The following is a 24,946-nucleotide window of genomic DNA, read 5'->3' on the forward strand; positions in this document are numbered from 1 at the left end:
TCAATGGCATACCCATCAAGAAGGCAAAATTATACTATTAGATTTATGTAAAAGGAGTACAATATGCCAACGAACACTGGAACAGAGCAGCAGAATGAAATTTCAGACCACCACCTACCGAGAAGATGATTCGTCAGTGGAGGTAGCAGGAAGTTTTATTACAAGAAGCTGATAAAACAAAGCACAACCTTCGTAAAATTCCACAAAATTTGGAAGAAAACTTGTGTAGTTGGATAATGGAATTTAGAGACGTGGGTATTGCAGTTGAGTACTAAAATTATAATATATTAAAAAGTAAGAGATTACCTCAATCTTTTTCTTGGAATGCTTCCAGTCAATTCTCTCTCATATGTGATGAATAAAATAAGACGGAAAAAGGTGAAAAAAAAAACCGAATTAATGAATTCCCTCACTCATAGAGATACGACCAAATCCGATGCACAACGGAAGGTTGTGCATTGGATTTGGTTGCGAGGGTTAATCTTAATCATAGGTTTCCTGGAATTAGAGAACTGGCTTTTGCTATGTCGCGCCAAATTATTAAACTCGCCTTAAATTCTCGTTTTGCGATGAAGAGGTGTTATTATTCTCAGGTGACTGCACTTCGTGATAAAATAAAAAAAATTTACATTTTAACAATTGGACCGTGTTAAAATCCTTTATAGGTGGGATGCATTGGCTACCAACATAAAAAATAGGCTCTCGCTTAAGTTGAATGCTTTATTAACAGTTTCATATCGGGATCGATCCCCCCTTATACAGATGCATTATACTCATCAATAACCCAGACATGTTCATGCAAGTGGACACTCATACACACAGAAGTACGTCCACTATGTTTAGACATAATACAGATCCAGCTTGCATGCATTCTTCCCCACATCATACGCATAATAAGGCGACATATAAACAAGTTACTAATTTGTCTTCATATGCATTATCTGAGGATCAGATTTCTCTCCTTTTGAAGGGTCTGAACTTTAATTTACCCTCTCATAAACTCTCCAAGAAACAGTTTGTGATAGACTTTGAATATGGTCTCCGCAACATTCCGTAAAAAGACTTATTGGTTCAGCAGGTTAATCAGGTGATCAATAATTCCAAAACTCTTCGGGTACCCAGACTTAATATGAATGAAATTATAGCATTGCGTAGTCTTAGAGGGAACAAAGATATTGTTATCCAAAGAGCAGATAAAGGGGACACTGTAGTTATTATGGATAAAATGGATTATTTTAGAAAATTGGACTCTATTATATCGTACAGTTCTACTTACAGGGGATAGACCGGTCTGTATTCACAAATTTAGTAAACCAATACAACAAAACCCTAACTGCATATCGTAAGAGTGATTTTATTTCCATGGTCCAATTAAAAGAGCTGAAAGCGAGGACATACAATATTCCTGTACTTTTTGGACAGGTTAAACTTCTTAAACCCGGTTTTCCCGTACACCCTATTGTATCATACAAAAATTCAGCGTTTTCACACTTAGCTTCTCACTTATACATTATTAAACCATTTAGACAGTTGATTAGGTTTGGCATAAAAAATTATGACACTTTATTTAATAGTATTAAAAATATTATGCTTGGCATTCATGATAAATTATTTTCATTAGATGTTACCTCTTTATACACCAATGTAAATCTGGACCACGCTCTCAATGTAGTTTGGGAACTGTTAAACAAAGATTCTATCACGATAAATCGCATTAAATTACCCTAAAAAAGAAATTTTTAAATTAATCAAACTTCTTCTTGAAGCTAACTATTTCGCGTTTAAAGAGACTGTATACAAACAGGTTTTCGGTTTACCGATGGGTTTGAACCTGAGCGATCTTATAGCAGAAATCTATCTTGCCAATATCGAGGACATTCATTTAACATCTTTCCTTCCCCACTTCACTTACTATGGGAGATATATTGATGATGTACTTGTTATAAAAGATCACAACACCACTCAGGACATTCTACGGGTATTCAATAATATTCACATGAGACTACATTATACACTGGAGGAGGAACAGATAGAAACAAAAGCCCTAAATTTCTTAAATTTCACGCTCGAACGTGACATGAAAAAAATCCAAGTTAGCATTTACCAAAAACCTACCAATTCGGGGATGTACCTGCATTACCAAAGTTATCATCCATTCACGTATAAGAGATCTATTATATTTAACCAGTTTTTCAACGCTTACAAATATTCCACGTCTGAACCCACCTTACACTTAGAAATTGTTACACTAACCAATAGATTTTTAAATAGAGGCTACCCTCACCCTGTTATAAATCAAATCAGATTATAGGCTAAAAATAAAACAACAAATATGATACCCATTAATAATACCAATAAAACACACTTTATTTCCATACTGTACGTTGAACAGGCAGCTTAATAAACTCTTTAGAAATACTGAATTCAAAATTATAGCGAGGCCCATGCAGAAGCTCCATAATATATTAAAAAATCACACAATTCTTCCTTCTTCAATGAGGGTTCCACTCGTTGCACATTAAAGTTATGTGTCAAGCAACATGCTGCTTCTGTCTCACGTTGCACGCAAACACGTCGGAGTTGGCCTTTCATGCGGTCAATGATGGTCACATATTCCTATTCAATGAAGCAGTAATTTTCCATATACAACACAATTACATAAAATTACTGATTGCTGAAATGCTTGAAATGAAACTACACGAAAATTCTATCAATGTGCTATGGCCTTATCTAATTTCGGATTTCTGGTCTTTTTTGCTCATGCACCAATATAAATAATCTTTCTATATTTCAGAGTCAAATACACACACAAATACTTCGCGATATTCCCATTCTGTGAACACAGCGATCAACCAAAAAGCGTGGTCTGCTTAAGGAAGGGAAACAGCTGTTCATTTTGTTTAAATTGAGTATTCATCTAAATCGTAACTTTTAATCCATTTAATTTTAATAGTTTTTAATCTTTTTAATTGTGATTTTAATAGTGATTTTAATTATTTATTATCAGAAGCAGTTTTAACTATTTATTATGACACAATGTCTTCTCGCACTCATGGTCTTGCTGCAGTGGTTTGATGTGTTTCGGGGTCGGGTTGGGGCTCTCGGCTTTCGATTACATTGTGCATCGGATTTGGTCGTATCTCTATGAGTGAGGGAATTCATTAATTCATTTTTTTTTCACCTTTTTTCATCTTATTTTATTCGTCACATATGAGAGAGAATTGACTGGAAGCATTCCAAGAAAAAGATTGAGGTAATCTCTTACTTTTTAATATATTAAAAAATCGTGGAAGTTATTGAACCCTGTAGCTCTGAATTTTTTACTAAAATGATAATAGTAGAAGCACGGAAATGAGCAGCTGATATTGGGATACACGACTTTAAAGGAACTGAATCTTGGCGTTATCGCTTCATGAAAAGAAACGGGTTAAGTTTACGCACAAGAACTAGAATAGCCCAGAGAGTGCCTGCTGAGTACTAACAGAAAATATCAGATTTCCATAAATTTGTCTTCAATGCTAGAAAACGAAGCAACTATGAATTTAGCCAAATCGCAAATATGGACGAAATTCGTTGACTTTTGATGTGCCATTCAATAAAACTGTAAATCTGAGAGGGCAAAAACCTATAACTATTAAAACTACTGGACACGAAAAGATACATTACTGCAGTTTTAACTTGTGCTGATGGGACCACTCTTCCGCCAATGTTAATTTTTAAAAGAAAAACTTTACTGAAAGATAAACTGCCAAATGGAATTTACGTACAGTCGAACCTCTCTTTAACGAACTTCCATATAGTGAATTTTTTTTATGTAGTGAATGTTTTTGATTTCCCTTTGATCATTACATTGAAAATAGTTTCCATATAATGAACTGATTTTGAGAGACCTAGGTACATACTGTTCGCACCTCTGGCCTTTAGGCAATAAAGCTTGATTCTGTAGAAAGCACGAATTAAGAGCTAAAGAGATTAATTCTTAATTATTTTATTAAAAATTAATCCCTTTAGCTTTTAAGAGCTAAAGGAATTAATTTTTAATAAAATTAATCCCTTTAGCCATTAATTCCATGGATTAAGGGCTAAAACATTCTAAATTTTAATGGTGCCTGTAGGAGGGAAACCGTGCAGGAGGAAACTGGTGAACACAGCACAGGATAGAAAAAGATGGAAGGTTTTGGGAGAGGCCTTTGCCCAGCAGTGGGTCAGCAGTGACTAAAAAGAAGTAAAACCTTTACCACCCGTACACTACTGTACTGAGAAGTCGTGCTGGTCAACTATCTATGTGTCCATAGCCATTGGCAAAGATTAAGGCATACTTCCGACATGAACATTGGCTCTGGTCAACCTGTTTTCTATTGTAAGCATCCTATTAGAGAATTAGGAGAGAGTGATTTTCCTTTATCCCTGAAATTCATCTGTTTCGAGGAAATGAGTCATCCACACTTTTACTAAATTTTACATGTCTCCGTTTACATGGTAGGTACAAGTGGTCCCTAAATCAGTTTTGTTTTAGCTGCTGTGCAAAACCTTACAGCATCTAAGAGGAAATCCTTCAGTGTAGTGTGAAAAAGTGAAAGTGCTTAATAGTGTAGATCAGGGTGTTAAAAAAAAAAACCAAAGAAATTTGGTTTTTTTTTTTAACACCAAAGAGACTAAAACATGCTTTGGTCTTGAATGGGGCAGAGTTGAAAAGGCTATGGAGTAGGCATATTTTCTGGGGCATAAAACATTCCAACCCAGTCCTGATTGACTGGACAAATTTAAACAGCACCATGGCTTACTTGAAAAAGTTATTTCTGGTGAAAGTAGAATTGTTATCGAAGAAGACTATACCCATTGGAAAGAAAGAGTTTTGAAAAAAATTATGGAGGACTGTGAGTCCAATGACATATTCAACGTTGATGAAGCAGTTCTATTTTTTAAATGTTTGCTGAACAAGACACTGACTTTTAAAGGTGATAAATGTTTAGGTGGTAAAATTAGTAAGGAGAGAATTACAGTCTTAGTTGGTGCAAACATGGTTGGTAATGAAAAACTAAAGCTTTTGGTAATAGGCAAAAGTAAACAACCCCGATATGTCAAAGGAATAAAGTTGTTAGAGTTGGACTACAGCAAAAAATCTTGGATGACAAGTGAAATTTTTGAGCATTGGATTTTAAATTTTGGTAGAAAGGTGATGAAAGAAAACAGAAAAATCATGTTGATTGTCGACACTGCCCTGCCCTGCCCACCTTCACTCGGTAATTTCGAAACTTACAAGTATGAGGCTTGTTTTTCAATGGGCCAATGGGTCAAAGATTTGAAAATGCACTACTGAAGGCGCATACTGAAGAAAATTTTACTGAGAATAGAAACAACCTATAGATTCTGTTATAGATTTGTGGATGTGCATATCAGAGTTGGAGAAAGTGTGGAGTCAAGATGCAGCGGAAAGAATGATTACGAATTGTTTCGGAAAAGTAGGTTTTGCTAAAACGCTAATTAACAGCGATGAGAGGGATGAAGTACTACAAGACATTGAACAATCTTGGGAAGAGTTCCAAGCGAGGTTTGATCAGTGGAGAAATTGTTCTTGACAAATTTTTAGGAGTTGATAATGATGTCATAGTAGCTGAATATCCGAGGGACTCCAACATTTTGGAGCGTATTTAAAGAACTAGTGAAAATATCGATGATGAGTTTGATGAAAATGAGGGCAGTAGCAATATTAAACCTTCCAAACAAGAAATGTTGGCAGCATTTGAAACTTTGCATTGAGGCCTTCAGTGGGAAGAAAATTTAACAGAAAATATATTCATTTCTTAATATGTATGTATTAATAAATTAATTGTTTTAAAATGTTAGAAAATTTATTCATTCCCACTTATTTATGAGTTATTTTCCACCATCTTTTAATATATTTCTGAATTTACAGTATTTTTCATTGTTGAAAAGGTCATATTTCTTTATAACAAAATTGCTATTTAACGAATTTTTTCAGGGGAATGATCAATTTTGTTATATAGCGGTCCAACTGTACTTGCACAACTGAAGGGAGGGATGGATGGATGAAGAATGTATCAAGGATTGGTTTGTAAAAGTTTGGTCCAAGCACCTACTGGTGGGCTACTGCGTAAAAATGCACTTCTAGTATGCAATCAGTTTAGAGCACATAGGACTTCAAACATCAAATAACTGGCTGAAATTGTGAACACAGAAATGGTGGTAATTCCGGATGGCTTAACTTCCCAGTTACAGCTGTTAGATGTCAGCATCAATAAGCCATTCAAGAATAACACGTGAGAGCAATGGAATAAATGGATGATAGTGGGGAACCACGATATGAACACAGAAATGGTGGTAATTCCGGATGGCTTAACTTCCCAGTTACAGCTGTTAGATGTCAGCATCAATAAGCCATTCAAGAATAACATGTGAGAGCAATGGAATAAATGGATGATAGCGGGGAACCACGATATGACACCTATGGGAAAGATGAAACATCCATCAATAACACAAGTGAATGAATGGATGCTGAAGTCATGGCATGATGTTAAAACTGAAATTGCGGTCAAGCCGTTTAGAAAATGTGGTAAAGTAATGCAATGGATGGCACTGAAGATCATTTATTGTATGAGAGTGACAGTGATACTAGTGAAGAGGATGATGATTATGATTATCGAGGATAATAATGATCAAGTCAGTAATGAATCTGAAGTTGAATAATACTAAAATAATAAGAGTAATAATCATATACCTTTCTTTATTGGCTTTTGGGTTTTATTTTTATGAATTTTAAATTTCCATTGTATTAACAATAAATTTTTTTTTCTTAAATTTACCTTTCCAAAGTTAGGGTGCACCTTCCACACCGCAGCATCTTATAAGCCGACAAATACGGTAACTTCTTTCAACTGTTTCAAATATTAAAGAGTGATGAATTAATTAATGAGAATTATTAATCAGAATTGATGAGAATTTAGGTCATATATAGTGGAATAGCTAATATGAAATTGATTCATGATAAGATGATTGATTTTTGTTAATTTTATACAGAACGTTTTTAACCCTCCTTCCTATTTGAGAACTTTGGTATAGCTTCCCAAAGCAGTGTGTTTGTTGATGCTGAATGGTCTCATGCCAACATGAGATTCAATGGTCCACTGGGCAGGAGTAGCAGTGCATAGCACACGCTTCTTGATTAGACTGGGGTTCAAGCCCATGACCACCAAATATGGAGGATGTGGAAAGGTCAGGGAATGACCACCGCATATCCCCGGAGCAATATGGCCTTAGTTGCTAATGCTCCTAAAAACCAAATAACAACAATCAATGGTCCACTGTTAAACTCTGAAAATTATAGCTTTTAAATTTCTACATGTGATTAATTCTTGTATACTGAATTAATTATAAACGATAAATTAATTATTGCTGGTGTACTGAATCATGCAACAAATTTACTTCAGACTTACAAACAGGAGTGGACTGAGAAATTTTTTTCAGGAATGCTTCTGTGATAGGAAAGACTGTGATAAAAAGTTAAATAACTGTTATTCTCTTTTGTAATAGAAATTCAGATTTTGTGATTAATTGTGTTTAAAATCATTCATTAAGAGGGGGTGGGTGGGATCTAAAATGGTGCTGAAGTGTTTGGAGAGATTTGGCAAAATGCAAATAAATGCAAAAATAGCAGCTTCAGCACCAAGCGATCCTGGCTTGTCTGCTCCTGTTTACAGACATCCTAGTTATGAACCAAATTCCAAATATATAGTATAAATGCTGTCATGAACAAATAATCTTTAAATAAAATATTTATTTATTTTTCCAGTGATTGTTATTGAGTTTCCTATCACAACAGACAATCCTATAACCTCCCCAAATGCTATAATTTAATTGCAACAGACAAACATTCACTTCAAAGTTTGAACATTGTAATGTGTATATTTTAAGCAACTAAGGCTATGAGGTGTCAGAATATTGTGTCTAATTGTTTGTTCTTCAGTGGATTTACTGTTCACTGGATTAAAAACTTGAGTTTACAGGAGACGAGAGAGAGAGAGAGAGAGAGAGAGAGAGAGAGAGAGAGAGAGACAAAAACAACTTTGCAACATTTGCCCGAGACCAACTAACTCAGTCAACTTGTGAAAAAAAAAGCCTATAAAAATTCTTCACATCATTGATAGGATTTGAACTTGGGCCCTTCCACCCAGTGAGGGAAGATAGATAGTGATTATAAATAAATAATAATTTTGTTGCTCTAAAGCAGCCTTTCTCAATATTTTTACCCTGGGGAACCCTTGAAATAATTTTCAGGTCTCAGGGAACCCCTGCAAAAATTATTATATCTACAGCTCATGGGACGTTAGTGTAATTGATAAGTTGTAGCTATAATAATTGCCAATGCTCTTTTGAGTAGATAATGATATTTTTCTATGGATCTGTTTATTTTGTCCAACTTATTAGCCAATCTTTTGGTGTGGTTCTCCCCTTTCCCTCCCCACAAAGGATATCAACTCTAATGCAAGTCAGTAGTGTAGGTAGAGGAAACTTCAGTTTTTTTTTTTTTTAATTTCCTACTTGATTTTTTTACATTATCCCAGTAGACCTAAAAGTCTTATCACAAATTTCTGCTATCCAAGATGCTAATGAGGTATGGTCAAGAGTAGTTTTTTCCCCTATTTAAAACTAAAAATGACTTTTTAGCCAACCTTTCTTGAAAATGGATAATAAAAATTTCTTAGCCAAACACAAAGATATATGCCCAGAAAGTGATTAGAACTTTCTAGATACTTCTTTATCACAATTAAAACCCTACTATTCCTCTATACCAGGGGTGGCCAACGAATCGATACAATCTACCAGTAGATCACTGCTTTAATTTCGGTTGATCACGATGAATTTTAAATATACAGTTACCCTCGATTTTTCGGTCAGGTATGGTACCAAAATTTTATATTGCGCAGCGGGTTTCGCTACATGCGCGTTATTTTATTTTTTTTTTTACAAAGCTTCAAAAATAGGAATGAAGAGCAGATTTTGAAAATTTATTTTTGTTTTTTTGTATGATTGAAGATTTCATTGAAGGAGAAACACATTTCACCATTATAATGTAAAATCCCACAGAATTCCAGCTGTCGGTATTATTGAAAATGCAATAAGATTGAGTTTACTACTAGTTTAGGTGCCTCTGTAGCCAGGTGGGCAAGAGCAGCAGCGCGTAGCACACGTTTCTTGATTAGACCGGGGTTCGAGCCCATGACCACCAAATACGGAGGATGCAGAAAGGTCAGGGAATGACCACCACATATCCCCACGGAGCAATATGGCCTTAGTTGCTAATGCTCTTAAAAACCAAATAACAACAACTACTCGTTTATAATTAGATTGCACTAACAGAAAAGCCCAATAAACCGGAAAGTGCAAATTGTTTTTATTGTTTTATGGTCGTGATCTCCAGAAATAGCTTTAGAGAAATATCACAAAGGCATTCAAAACTGATTCTTATAACGATATAACCAAACAGAGCAATAAATGGTGGCATATTTGTCCGGTTATTTTGGAAACAACTTCCTAATTCGGGAATCCTCTTCATCAATTATCCTTTGTTAGCTGTTTAGATAGAATATTTTTCCGGTTCGTGCAACTTAAAGTGTTTTTTATACAGTAAGCATTGCTTTTGCTGATTTAATAACTGGACAGTACTTATATGTTAATTTAATACCTTTTGATTTAAAATGAATACTATGAAAAAGAGTAAAATGTATCATTTTGATCAAGAGTGGGAACTAGAATACTTTTTTGTAATGGTGAAAGAAAACTGTTGCTGTTTGATCTGCAATGCTTCCGTGGCTATACCCAAAAAAGGAAATTTAGAAAGGCACTTTAACGCACTCCATGGTAAAAACCAATTGGATTTTCTGATGAATAGTGACCATAGAAAAAATAAATTAGAACTTAAATCCAGATTATTCGCACAACAAAATTTCTTCACCACACCTAATTTACTATCTAAAGCAGTAAATGTATCATTTAAAGTGAGTCATCTTCTTTCAAAAGAATGAAAACCATTTTCTAATGGTCAATTCATCAAAGACGCATTTTTAGAAATAACAGATTCTCTTTTTGAAAATTAAGAACAAAAATGAAATTAAAAGTGCCCTTCAAGATCTTCAATTATCTCGAAATACTGTGATGCAACACATCGAAAAAATGAGTAAAAATGTGAGCGAACAATTGCTTGCTGATATTGCTAATTGTGTGTCCTTTTCTTTACAACTGGATGAATCTACAGATGTCAGTGATACAGCTCAGTTGGTCATTTTTATTTGTATGGTTTTCGATGATTCTGCCACTAGAGAAGAACTGCTGGGTATGGTTTCGTTAAAAGAAAGAACTAGAGGTCTTGATATCTTTAACTCATTCAAACATTTTATCAAAAAAATTAAATTACCACTATTTAAGCTTGTATCAATAACAACAGGGGAGCTAAAGCAACGACGGGGCATCTTAACGGATTCATCGCATTGTGCCAAAAGAATGATAAATTCCCAGATTTTTTGAGTTACCACTGTATCATCCACCAACAAGTGTTAGTCAGCCAAATATTAAATACTAAAAGTGTTATAGACATCGCTTTCAAAATCGTGAATTCCATCAGAGGACAATCTCTTCAAAGGAGACTTTTCAAGATGCAACTCGATGAAAATGAACCAGATCTGATATTACACACAGATGTGAAGTGGCTGAGTCGGAGTAATTTTCTACAGAGATTTTGAAATTTGCTGAATGAAATTAAAATATTTGTTGATCACAGGGGAGATGATTATCAGCAGCTACAAGATACAGAGTGGTTGTTTGATCTGGCTTTTTTGGCAGATTTTACCAGTAAATTAAGTGATCTGAATTTGGAATTACAAGGAAAAAATAAAAATGTGCGTGACACGACTAGTAGTATTTTTGCATATAAATATCAATTTTTGGCAATGGCTAGGGATCTCAAAGAAAAAAAATTAAACCATTTTGCAAATATGCAAGATCATTGGCAAAAATATCCTGTTTTTGAATTTAATAGTGAGAATTTTATAGTGAATTTAATAGATTTCTGAAATTGAGAAAGTTGTGAATAATTTTGAAACCAGATTTAATGATTTCAATACAATTGCAGACATTGTTGAATATATTTCTTATCCATTTAATGTTGACTTAGATACGAAACAAATTGCAGAAAAAATCACTGTGATTTTTCACATGGAGAAAATATTACTTGAAAATGAAATTATTACATTGTGAAACGATATCTTCCTAAAAGCCAGATCATCAGAAAAAGAGTTTTGAAAATATGTTTGCCAAGAAAAGTACCCAAATGTAAAAAATGCAGTGAACTTTTAAATTCCTGTTTTGGTTCCACCTATCTGTGTGAATCGGCCTTTTCGTATTTGAAACAAACGAAGACGAAGAATTGCTGTGCTCTTACGGACTTGCATACGGAAGATTCTTTACAGTTGGCCTAATCACAGCATATCTCCGATTTTGAAAGCTTGGCAGATGACATGAAGACACAAACTTCGCATAAATTAAAATTTTAAATACATATGAATTTAAAATAAGAATTCTGAATTGTATTGAATTTTAAAATTTATAAACAACATTTTTCAGTATGTGTTGATTAACTTTTTTAATCTTGTGCAATGAAATTTTTGAGATGGTGGATCGCGGCACATTTTGAAGAAAAAAGTAGATCACATCACAAATTAAGTTGGCCACCCCAGCTCTACACTATTCGTTATATGCTACAATATTCGTGGCAAATCACCGATACAATAGCTGTATAAACAGTAATTCGTAACTTACAAAATAACTAGCTAAATTCAAAAATAATCTAATGAACGTGACTAAGACTATTCAAACTATTTGTAAAACACAATTTAATATGTTAATTAATCAAAATGAGCATAAAAATTTCCAAAACTTATCCGTTTCCTATAGCTCAAAATTCTCCGCCTTGATACTTATAATGTATATTGGATGTATATGATATGTGAATGTATTCCCAATTCACAAAGGGAGATCAGAAAGTGACAAAAGTAAGTATAAACCTGTTAGTTTAACTTCTGTTTCAGGGAAAATAATGGAGTTCACTAGTAAAAGAAGTAATGCAGGATCATCCAAACAAAGCCACAATTATACTTTAAACACAGCATGGGTTTGTCAGGGGAAATCTTGTGTGACCAATTTGGTTACACAAGATTTCCCCTGACAAACTGACCACAGCATAGTTACCTGATTGCTAACTATGCTGTGGCTGCAAGGAACTGGATGCAAAAAATAATTTTGATATCATATACTTGGTTTTCAGGAAAGCTTTTGATACTGTTGCACTTAAAAGACTGCCATACAAATTGGAGTAGTGTGACATATAGGGCAAGTTACTGCTATGGATAAAAGCATGGTTGAGTGGGAGAAGGCTGAGAGTGGTAATCAGTGGGCATTGCTCTTCATGGACTAATGTTATTATTGGAATCCACCAGGTTCAGTGTTGGGCCCACTGTTGTTTTCTATATTTTTCAATAATATTGATGAAGGATATCAGGCTTAATGTCCAAGTTTGCAGATGAGTCAAAGGTTGGTGGGTTGGTCTTTTACTGTACTGCAGATTCTTAATGCATGAAGAATTACTGATGATAACCAGATCAAACGTATTGCTTACTCTTGTTGCCTCTCTAACATGTTGCCATAGAAAACAGTCATCCAAGAAATCCACCAGTGCCATCGTGTACAATAATATCACTTTTTTTACCTTTAAAAGATGATAGCAATCTACAGTGCCATCTACTTTTGCCCCTGGCAGAAGTTCTTTCTTGAATTTATTTAAACTATCAACTTCCACAAAAACAGAAGGAAGTTTGTTCTAACAATCAATTAACCATTGGCTAAAGACAAATTTCCACACATCTATTTTGCAACCATCCTTCCTTAATTTGAACTTGTGCCCCCTTGTGTCTGGTCTGAACAAGAGAAAGAAACCTAGCACTGAACTTGCCCAATCCATTCAAAGCCTTAAACACCTTAATCAGATCACCTTGCAGGGGCCTACTATCCACATACTGCAATTTACAGAATTGAAGACTTTCTTGGTAAGAGCACTCCTTTGTTCTGCTCACTAAATTCACTGCTCTTTTCTGTATTCTTTCCAGCAGCTGCACATTCTTCCTAAAGTGAGGCCTCCAGACCTGTATATAATACTCAAGATGCAGCCTGACAATGGCTGTATAGAAAGGGATAACCCCATCATATCCTGTTGGTAAAGTTTCTGTATATCACTGGCAAAACCCCGTGAGCTGTCCTGGCAGCATGACTGCACTGCACAGAGAATTTCATGTGTGACTGCACAATTACCCTAGTTCCTTTTCATTCTCTATGACCCTGAGTGTAGTACCATACAGTTGATAAGTTATTCTGGGGGTTACTGCTATCCATATATAGTACTTAGCATTTGTAAATTTTAAACTTCAACTGCCTTTTCTCAGCCAATTGACTCAAATTTCCTAGGTTTTATTGTATTAGCTCACCTCGATATCTGTCACTAAACACCCTGCCAACCTTTGTATCATCTGAAATCTTAGACATTAAGCCTGATATACCTTCATCAATATCATTGATAGATATTGAAAACAACAATGGGCCCAGCACAGAACCCATGGGAATTCAACAAATCATGCTCAGGGTAGTGGAAAATGAAAAAGACATAGGGATAATTTTGCAGTCAGATATGAAGTTCTCTGAGCAGTGCAAACAGGCTGCCAGGAGAGCCCAGGGAGTTTTATCAATGATATACAGGAATTTTGTCAGCAAGGATAAGGAGGTGATTATTCTATTGTATAAGGCAATGGTCAGGCCACATCTTGAGTACTGCATACAGGTCTCAAGTCCTCATTTTAATAGAATGTGCAGCTGTTGGAATCACCTTTTAAGCATTAGCAAGGGCATATGATGCAAGAAAGCAAGCTTATATAGCATCAACCAAAAAATAAAAAACACACACATACCCTTCTCTTTTCACCCATCCACTCACTCCAAATGTTTGCCTAGTTCTGCCTTGAATCTGTTTAAGCTATCAACTTCTACAACAACAGATGGAAGTTTGTTCCAGCAAACCACCTGCTGGCTAAAGGCAAACTTCCGCACATCTATCCTACAATTGTCTTTCCTCAATTTGAATTTATGCCCTCTCAGGTGATTATTCTGAGCAAGTGGAAGAATCCCATCAGCATTGAGCATGCTTAAACCATTCAAGGCTTTATACACCTCAATCAGATCACCTTGCAGGTACCTAGTCTCCAGACACTAATTTCTAAAATTTAAGCTTTCTTCGTAAGAGAAACCCTTTGTTCCATTCACTAATCTTGTTTCCCTTCTCTCTACTCGTTCCAACAACTTTACATCCTTCTTAAAATGAGGCCTCCAGACCTGTATACAGTACTCAAGGTGTGGCCCGACCATTGCCTTATACAAGGGGATAATCACCTCCTTATCTCTGCTAGAAAAATTCCTGTCTATCATTGACAAGACACCATGAGCTACTGTTGCAGACCGTTTGCACTGCTCAGAAAACTGCATATCTGCCTGCACAATTACCCCCAGGTCCTTTTCACTCTCTACCACTGTCAGCGTAGACCACACAGTTGATACGTTACTCTGGGGTTACTTCTTTCCATATGCAGTACTTTACATTTGTCAATGTTAAACTTCAGTTACCACCTCTCAGCTCATCTGCTCAACTTTCCTAGATCCTGTTGCAGCAGCAGCGTACTGTCATTAGTGTCATTAACAACCTTGTAAACCTTCGTATTGTCTGCAAACTTGGACCTTAAGTCTGATATCCCATGAGCAATATCATTAATGAATACAGAAAACAACAATGGGCTCAAAACTGAACCCCAGGGAATTACACTAATAATAACATTAGTTCACGAAGAAGTGTCCATTGATTACCACTCTGTCTTCTCCCACTCAACCATCCCTTTATCCACAGCAGCACTTTGCCTCCAATGCCACACTACTCCAATTTGTGCGGCAGTCTTGCATGTGCAACAGTATCAAAAGCCTTTCTAAGATCCAAATATATATCAAAATTATTCTTTGCATTCAGTTCCTTTGTGACTACATCATAGTATCCAATCAAATTGGTCAGACAAGACTTCCCCTTAACAAACCCATGCTGTGTCCAAGCTATAACTGAAGTCTTGTCCTGATGAGCCTGCAATACTTCTTTAACCAGTGCCTCCATTAATTTCCCTGGAACAGAAGTTAAACTAACAGATCTATAATTACCTGTTCCCCCTTTGATCCTCCTTTGTGGATTGGGGTCACATTTGCACATCTCCAGTCCATGGGTACCTCCCCTGAGTCCAAGGAAGCTTTCATAATTATGGCTAAGGATTTGCTTATTTCCTTTTCTGCCTCCTTTACTATAACTGGATAGATTTCATCCATCCCAGGTGCCTTTCTTATGTTTATCTTCAACAATTTCTCCTCCACAAAAGGGTACAAAAGGTAATATTATTGTACATGATGGCACTAATGGATTTCTTGGATGACTGTTATCTAAAGCAGCATGTTAGAGAGGCAACAAGAAGAAGCAATACCTTTGATTTGGTTATCAGTAGTTCATGCATTAAGAAATCTGCAGGTAAAAGTCCAACCTGCCAACCTTTGAATCATCTGAAAACGTGGACATTGAGCCTGATACCCTTCATCAGTTGATGCAGTATCATTGATAAATATAGAAAACAACTTTGGGCCCAATGTTGAACCTGGTGGTTCTGGGATTCTTTCTCTTGCTCGGACTACACTCATGAGCGGGCATAAATTCAAGTTGAGGATGGGTGGTTGAAGGATAGATGTGTGGAAGTTTATATTCAGCCAGCAGAGGTTTAAACAGACACTTCCATCTGTTGTTGTGCAATTGGATGGGTTGAATAAATTCAATGAAGAACTAAGCAAATTCTTGGAGGGTATGGATTGGTGAACTGGGTAAGTTTTTTTTTTTTTTTTTTGTTGATGCTGTATAAGCTATCTTTCTTGCATCATTTCTCATTACCACTGCAAACTATTTCAGGTAATGAATAGGTGAAGTGCCTTTTTTTTTTTTTTTTTTTTTGCCGATGCTGTATGAGCTTGCTTTCTTGCATCATTTGCTAATGCTAACATGTTTTTGCAAAAGGTGTTAAATTTCATATTCTGAAATTAAATTTAAAATTTTAACCTTCCATTCTCATTGTAGGCCACATGAAATGGGTACATGTGGTGTGGGTTGCCCATTCTTGTTAGAAATCAGTGAGAACAGAAACTTTTTCATAAAAAAGTTATGTGATTTGGTGGGAGTCTGCTGGCATTCATCCCACATGGTTTCCCTTACTTGTTCTTAACAGTCTTTACACATATATGCAAAATTTTTCTTAATTTAACCTTCAGGTTTGTAATTGAAAGGCTCTGAAAGTCTGAGAAAACCTTTTCTTAACGAGAAAATGTTTTATGCTAGTTGGGTGTCATGGACGCCTGTGGTGCCTACTGATTAAGGACTTTTTTCCAAGTTTATATCATATGAATTAGTGTAAAGCTTTCAGTTGCACTGTCCATTAATAAATTATAGTTAAGTTGGTGTTATTACTGTTTAGATAATTGTAATTTTTATTAATCACATTCTTAAATAAATAAATAAATTTTTTTTATGGTTATATCCATCTAGTATACTAGTTAAAATTACAGTACAAGTCTTCAAGACTATACAAATTTTTTTACCAGTTGTGTGATCAAAGGGCTTGCCATGGATAATGCAGCATAATGCTTATTGTGAATTCTTTATAGAATGAATTAGTTACTGTTAACATGCCAATGACTCTAATTTAAACCTGTATAGTAGATTTTGTAATTTAATTTTGAACTTTGCAATGATTTTACTTGAAGAAACTTATTTTGGTAGCATCAACTCTCAGCCAAAATATGTGTGATTACAGTATTATCTATTTTTATATTAATGATTTTTTTTCATATGTAGGATGCATACCGTGAAGTGGTGGCAGTAAAATGTGTAGATAAAGGATCTTTAACAAAGTCTTCAGTAGAAAATTTGCTTACTGAAATATCCATCCTTAAGAAAGTAAAACATGAGTATATTGTTGAACTTAAAGATTTTCAGGTAAGAATTTTATATTGTGATAATATAAATTAGTTTTGTCGATGTTATTGGACCTGGTATTTCTGTTTTTACCATGCAGATCTCATTTTTACACATTAAATTTACTGGATATATTTTTATCTCTATTTTAATGACAATAGGGGAAGTAATTTCATGCTACAGAAGATAATTTACATTTTACATTTAAAATTATAAGACCAAAAAACCCCTCATTTATTTAAAAAAAGGTTGAAAAGAATTCAAAAAGTTCTGTGTGATTTTTCGATTTGAAGGAGGTGATAGAAATAATTAATGAACTTATCATAATAGGGCAAACAGTTTCAAGCTAAAGGAAGTCTATATGAAAGGTTATGACAAAAGTTCTGTTAGAAAGGTTTTGACAAAGGACATCAATCAAGAGCATGCATATTAACAAATGTTTGGAACTAATATGCATTGACCTTTGTCAACAGGAAAGACTACTATGAAATCATTAATATGGACAAGGCTTATTACCATACCAAAGCCCTGTCACATTTTAATGACTATAGCATCTTCACGAAATTCCGAAGAAAGGCCCTAAAGAGTAGGCAACATAAGCTTAGTGGCATGGTGCAGAGCTTGTTTCAGAAAATCAGATTCTAGAAGAGATATAACACAAATTATATGCAACGAGCAGTCAATAACTCTGCAAAGGTGATGATCACTTCCAGCAGTGCACAAAATATGTCTTACTCCACTCCATTTTTCTCTTTTTTGCAGAATCTCCAATGCATGCGCTGTGCACACATACGCGCGCGCGCACACACACACACACTTCCGGAGCAATATGGCCTTCGTTGCTAATGCTCCTAAAAACCAAATACACACACACACACACACACACACACACACACACACACACACACACACACACACACACACACACACACACACACACACACACACACACATCCCCTCCCAATGCTTAGTAAGGATCATCAAGGCTCTAACATGCCAGACTTTTCACATTACTGACAACAGCGTACATTTGAACGCCGTTGTCAGTAATTTGAACATTCGTGTATTAAGAATTTGCAGATAAAGGAACCACTAGGTGGCAGTGATCACAGTATACTGATGTGAGATTTACTTAAAGATCTAATTACCATCAGGGGTAAAGGAAAGGGTTTTTGCTTCCGTAAAGGTGAGTACAGTGGTCTGCGACAGTTTTTAAATTCTGTACAGTGGGATAAACTGATGATGTTACCAACAGTAAATTCAAAGGGGGAAGCATTCAAGGAATTAATCGTGGAAGCTACTAAAAGTTTCATACCTATTAAGAAATATTGTTCAAGGTTTAGGCCTAAATGGTTATCTAATGAACTAATGAGACTCGTAACAGAGAAGAAAAATGCATGGGATGCATATAAATTATCAAGCGACTCAGAAGTCTATGTATGATATAAGCTAGTCTGTAATCAGGTGAAAAAGGAGGTTAGGCAGGCGAAGGCAGATTATGAGAAATCCTTGGCAAAAGATGCTAAGAAAAACAGCAAGGATTTCTTTACTTATATAAACTCTAAAAGGAAGGGGATGAATCTGATTGGTCCACTTGACATCGATGGTTCGACTGTTGATGATCCTGCTCAGATAGCAAACAAACTGAATGAGTATTTTGCATCTACATTCACACATGAGAAATTATTAAGGTTTGAAAATGGCAGAAGGTTATCAAATTGTAGCAGGATACGTAATGATTTTGTAATAACTGAGAGCAAAGTGGAAGAGAAACTGTTGAAGTTAAACGTAAGAAAAGCACCTGGGGTGGATGGGATCTATCCAGTTATATTAAAGGAGGCGGCAAAGCAACTAAGCAAACCCTTAGCCATAATTATGAGAGCATCCTTGGACTCAGGGGAGGTGCCCACGGACTGGAGATGTGCAAATGTATCTCCAATTCACAAAGGGGGATCGAAGGGTGACACGAGTAATTACAGACCAGTTAGTTTAACTTCTGTTCCGGGTAAAATAATGGAGTCACTGGTTAAAGATGCATTGCAGGATCATCTAGACAAGACTGCAGCAATAATTCCGACACAGCATGGGTTTGTTAAGGGAAAGTCTTGTCTGACAAATTTGAACGCCATTATGATGTGGTTACAAAGGAACTGGATGCAAAAAATAATTTTGATATCATATATTTGGATTTCAGGAAAGCTTTTGACACTGTTGGGCATGGAAGACTATTGTACAAATTGGAGTAGAATGGTATTAAGGGTAAGTTGCTACAATGGATAAAAGGATAGTTAAGTGGGAGAAGACAGAGGGTGGTAATCAATGGGTGCTGCTCATCTTGGACTAATGTTATTAGTGGAGTCCCGCAAGGTTAGGTGTTAGGTCCACTGTTGTTTTGTATATTTATCAATGATATTGATGAAGGTATATCAGGCTTAATGTCAAGTTTGCAGATGATACAAAGGTTGGCAGGGTTGTTAATGACAGTAATGGCAGTGTGCTACTGCAACAGGATCTAGATTATTTGGGCAGATGGGCTAAGAAGTGGCAACTGAAGTTTAACCTTGACAAATGCAAAGTACTGCATATGGGTAGAAGTAACCCCAGAGAAAAGTACCAACTGTGTGGTACAACTACACTTAAGGTGGTAGAAAATGAAAAAGACCTGGGAGAAATTGTGCAGTCAGATATGAAGTTTTCTGAGCAATGCAGACAGGCTGCCAGGGCAGGTCATGGGGTTTTGTCAATGATATATAGGAATTTTGCTAGCAGGGAAAAGGAGGTGATTATCCCTCTGTATAAGGCAATGGTCATGCCACGCCTTGAGTACTGCGTACAGGTCTGGAGGCCTCATTTTAGGAAGGATGTAGATTTACTTGAGCGTGTACAGAGAAGGGCAACAAGATTGGTGAGGGGAATGAAGGGATCCTCTTAACAAGAGAGACTTAAGTTCTGCAAATTGCAGTGGCTGGAGACTAGGCACCTGCGCGGTGATCTGATTGAGGTGTATAAGGCCTTGAATGGGTTGAGCACGCTGAATTCTGATGGGATCCTTCCACTTGTTCAGATTACGAACCTAAGGGGGCATAAATTCAAATTAAGAAAAGACAGATGTAGAATAGATGTGCGGAAATTTGCTTTTAGCCAGCGGGTGGTTAATTGCTGGAATAAACTTCCATCTGTCGTTGTGGAAGTTGATAGGTTGAATAAATTTAAGGAGGAGCTGGATAGGCATTTGGAGGGAATGGTGTGATTTTTTTTTTTTTTTTTTTTGGCTGATGCTGCATAAGCTCATGCACTTGCTTTCTTGCATCACATGCCACTACTACTACTACTACTACTACTATTTCATGCAATTCATCTATCAGTAGACAGTAATACCAAACCAGATCATGGTATCTTTTGAATTTGTCTTCTTATTCACCTCCATTTACATAGTCGTTGAATGCACTATTGAGAATTCTATTGACACAGCCATGGAATGCACTAGATGAACATTGGAAGAGAATAAATAGTATGCTTACTGACAGTAAAAACATAACCTCCATGAATAGCACAAGAAATATGTCTCCAATACCAATTAAAACCACACACTATAGACAGGCATCAGGCACATGGGATTGCCAGTCAGCACAGCCATTACCAACTTAGATATTGAACACCTTGATTATATATTACACTCCTTATCCTTACCCCATCAGGCCTAGAAGCAGAGAAGTATATCTGCATTGCGATTTGGTTTGCAGTTTACTTTATAAAAGAAATTTCACAATTGCAGTGAGTACTGTAGAATATAAAATTAATCTCAAGTTTAATAAACATGAAAATGAATGCTAATAAGAGTTTAAACATATTAGAGGTAAGAGCACACCAAAATAACTATATTCTGAAAATAAAATATGATCTCATTAATAGGCCATTCTTCCTTAGAGCTCTCATCAAGACTCAGACACAGATATCTAAATTTGAAGTGAATCTATAAATATCCTATTGATATACAGTAAACTCTGTAAAATCCAGCACTTGAGAATCCAGTTAAAATCTGGCACATTTTACAAAAAGTCAACATTTTACAATCTGGAAATATTAAGAAAATAATTTGGCACTTGTATCAATGACTGCATTTGTCTTTAAAAAAGGTGGGACATGCAAAAAAAAAATGTAGGACATTTCTCTCAGATGTTTGCAAGACTACCTTGCCCTGCTATCTGTTTTTGGTGCCAGCAGGATTTAAATTGCATAGATAAGCCAATGGTTTTAATTCTTACAGTAGAAGAAACTTGCCTTTGCAACAAGTTTCTCAGACATTGCACTACTTTCAAATAGATGGCCTCTCCAAAAGTTAAATTGGCCATTTGTATAAAATATGAGACTGCTATGACAGCCTGTTTTAGTAACTAGTCCCTCATCAAATAGCAGGTGGTGTCTAGTAGCAACACACACAGACAAAACGGTTGTTGTTCAGTGTGAACTGCCATGCGATATATGAAAACAATTTCAAAGTTGTAATATAGTTGAAGCTACCTGTTGAAAATAGTGCATACCAAGTGCAGCTGGTTACAAAAGCAAGCCAGAATGTGAGAATTAAAACCATTGCATTATCTATGCAGTTTAAATCCTGCTGAACTGCAGAAACAGATGAAAAGACAAGGTAGTCATTATAAATGTTTACAGATGTAAATAAGTTTATCTGTTTGTGCTCAATATTCATTTAAATGTGCCCCTTACTGCTCAACCACTAGGTGGTATACCTCTCTAAAATTTGGAAAATTTTCAAATTTGCCATCTCTCAATTCCCAGGGGTGCAAGATTTTAAAGAGTGTACCGTATTACAGCATTTCCCAAATGGTGTTCCACGGAACCCTGGGGTTCTGTGAGGTAAAATTAAGGGTTCCAAGAAAAAATAAAAAAAATTAAAAAATTTTACACATTAGAAGTTAAAAACATTGTAGGTACGTTTATATCTGGTGCACGAGACAATATTTGGGTCAGCAAGAGGAAGAATGCCATCAACATTTAGCTTACTCAATCCATTCAAGGCCTTAAAAACCTCAATCAGATTACCTTGCACACAACAATATGAGAGTAGCTCTGTGTGGGTGAAGTTTTTATGGTTCCAGCTAATAGAGAAGTTTTTCTTAAATTTTTGCCGTTTTATGACTTAAATTAGCATATAAATTTATTTTCTAGAAGTATATTTTTAGTTACAATACTTAGTTTATTTTGAACTTAGATAGAGATTTTGTAGGTTATTACTTATTATCGGTTATTATTTAGTATCCATGTGTTGAACAAGATTTTGCAGCTCCGGCGAATGCTAAGGTTTTTAATTATATTTAGCCGTTTTATTGACTTAATTGTTATATTAAATTATTTTCTCTAAGTAGCTTATAGTCCCAGTCAAGCTCCTCTGTTTATTTTGAATTTAGATAGCGATTTTGAAAGTTAATACTTAGTGTCCATAGATTTACCATTCGTAACTTGCCGCCATTGTTATACGATACAATGTATATCCTGAACTAGATAGCATAAGGTTTAACGTAAAACTAGATAATGAAACACATAGCACTATATTATCAATTAGCATTATATTATCAATTAATATAATGCTAATTGATAATATAATGCTCATATTAGCATTATATTATCAATTAATCAGTAAAATTTATTAATCTTATTAAATTTCATTGTCAATTAAATTGTATTTAAATGGAATCACGACCCAGACTAGAGCAGCAAAGCAATGCTCACAGATAAGCCAGAGTGCTGTGGCTCGGGGGAGAATTGAAGGGGCGATTCTCCAATGTATCACAGTCTAAAAAAAATGTGCAAAATGTGAAATGTTTGCAGACCTGTCTAGAACAGGACATGATCTTCCCAAGATGTCTTTGCGTGTGCTAGGTGCAGAGACTGTGAGGAAATTAGGCACCAACTCAGCGTTCTGATGGGTGTCTATGAGAGTTCGAGGTGTAGGGTGGATGCCCTCGAGGAAAGTAACAAGAGGGGCCTATCAAGCTCTCAGCTGCCTAGCTCAACGCCAGAGCTCACTCTTGTTCATGCAGAGAAGTTTTTTCTGATTTATTTTCTGTTTTATTAGCTTAAATTGGCATATTAACTTATTTTCTAGAGTAGTTTTATATTCTTATTTACGATACTTAGATTAAAGTAACTTAGATAGAGATTTTGTAGGTATTACTTAGTATCGGAAAGAGTATCAAATCCACGTGTTTACCGTTCGTAATTTGCCGCCATTGTAACGCGATACAAAATATCTCAAAATAGATAGCATAAGCTTAATATAGTATAGTATAGTATAGTACAGTACATAATATTGTCAATTAATCAGATAATTAATCTTGTTGAACTTTATTGTCAATTAAATTGTACTTTTAACTAATACATATAATGACTTGGGTTACGTAACATAAATAATTAGTAAAAAATAAATAATTAATACTTAACTTGATACGGAAGTTATATAAAGGGATTTCGTAGATAACACTCGATACCGAAACATAAATATAGCGTTATAACTGTGTTGGGATATAAGTTTAGGGTTTTAATTTTGTACTGAAATTGAAATTTTATTGAAATTAAATCGAAATCATGACTCAGACCAGAGCAGCAAAGCAAAAGGCTCAAGCTAATGGTGGTGCTGTGGCTCAGGGGAGAACTGAGGGGGGCAGTTGCTCTCTGAATCACAGCCTATTAAAATGCACTACTTGCTTGATGTTTGTGGAGCATTCAGGTACGGGACATGATACTGCCATCGGGGGTGTCTTTGTGTGTTCGCGATGCAAGGAGTGTAAGGAAATCAGGCGACAACTCAGCATTCTAATGGGCCTATATGAGAGTTTGAAGGACAGGGTGTATGCCCTCGAAGGATTAAAAGTGAGGGGCCCATCAAGCTCTCAGCTGCCCACACCAATGCCAGAGCTTGCACTTGGTCATCACGCAACACAGCGGCAGCCTCCAAGGCAGAATGCGCTGGTCCCAAAGGAACTAGTAGTTGCTGGTGACTCTATTGTCAGGGAAATGGGAAACATGCTTTGTAAAAAGGATAGGTGGAACAGGACCAGGGTATGTCTGCCAGGGGCAAAGGTTGACGACGTTGTAGAGCGGATATCATCTTTTAAGGGCACAAAAGTATATATAGTTCTACACGTTGGCACAAATGATATTAAGAGTAGGAGACCGGCGGAATTACTTAACGAGTACAGGTCACTGTTGAAAAAAAGCCGTGAATTAGGGTTGAATTTGAAAGTGTCTGCAATTCTGCCCAGACATGATAGGAGTGAGTATATGATGAGAGCCCTGTTGATCAATTCGGCCCTGAAAGAATTGTGCAAGGCTCAAGGGGTAGAATTTTTTTCAGCCTGGTCTGTACTTGTTAACAGGAGAGACTGCTTCTACAGGGATGGGATACACTTAAATAGAAAGGGTGCAAGAATGTTTGCTGATGCTATCGAGGCAGTGTTAGGTGGGTCGGAAAACTGCTAGATTGGGGGGATACAAGGACTAATAGATTAACAGTAGCCACTGGCAGAGGTGAAAGTGATTCTTGCACTGCTTCTATTGGAATGAGCCGCAGCCTGGAAAATAAGATGCAGGATATTTCAGAGACTTCTGGGAATCATTGGGGTACAAATAAACACATAGGTTGTGTTAGGGTAGCTAAGAAAAAGAACAGGTGCATGCATACTTCCGTGTACACCAATACTAGGAGTTTAGTAAATAAATTTGATGAATTTGAGGTATTGCTCAAAACATTAAAGGCAGATATGGTGGGGA

At 35.9% G+C, this 24,946-nt stretch overlaps 1 protein-coding gene across 4 annotated transcripts in view; it reads left to right on the forward strand.

Moving 5' to 3' along the window:
• LOC150086975 (serine/threonine-protein kinase ULK3-like) overlaps positions 1–24,946 on the forward strand; it is a 322,244-nt gene that overhangs the window by 8,027 nt on the left and 289,271 nt on the right. For all 4 annotated transcript variants that reach the window (XM_090371719.1, XM_090371720.1, XM_090371718.1 and 1 more), the window contains exon 2: positions 17,039–17,179. In XM_090371719.1, the coding sequence (XP_090227845.1) occupies positions 17,039–17,179 (141 nt within the window). The remainder of the gene's footprint in view (positions 1–17,038; positions 17,180–24,946) is intronic.

The sequence above is a fragment of the Mastigoproctus giganteus genome, chromosome 4, assembly GCF_048544385.1.
Source record: "Mastigoproctus giganteus isolate SK-2022 chromosome 4, ASM4854438v1, whole genome shotgun sequence".
Taxonomy (NCBI): Eukaryota; Metazoa; Arthropoda; class Arachnida; order Uropygi; family Thelyphonidae; genus Mastigoproctus; species Mastigoproctus giganteus.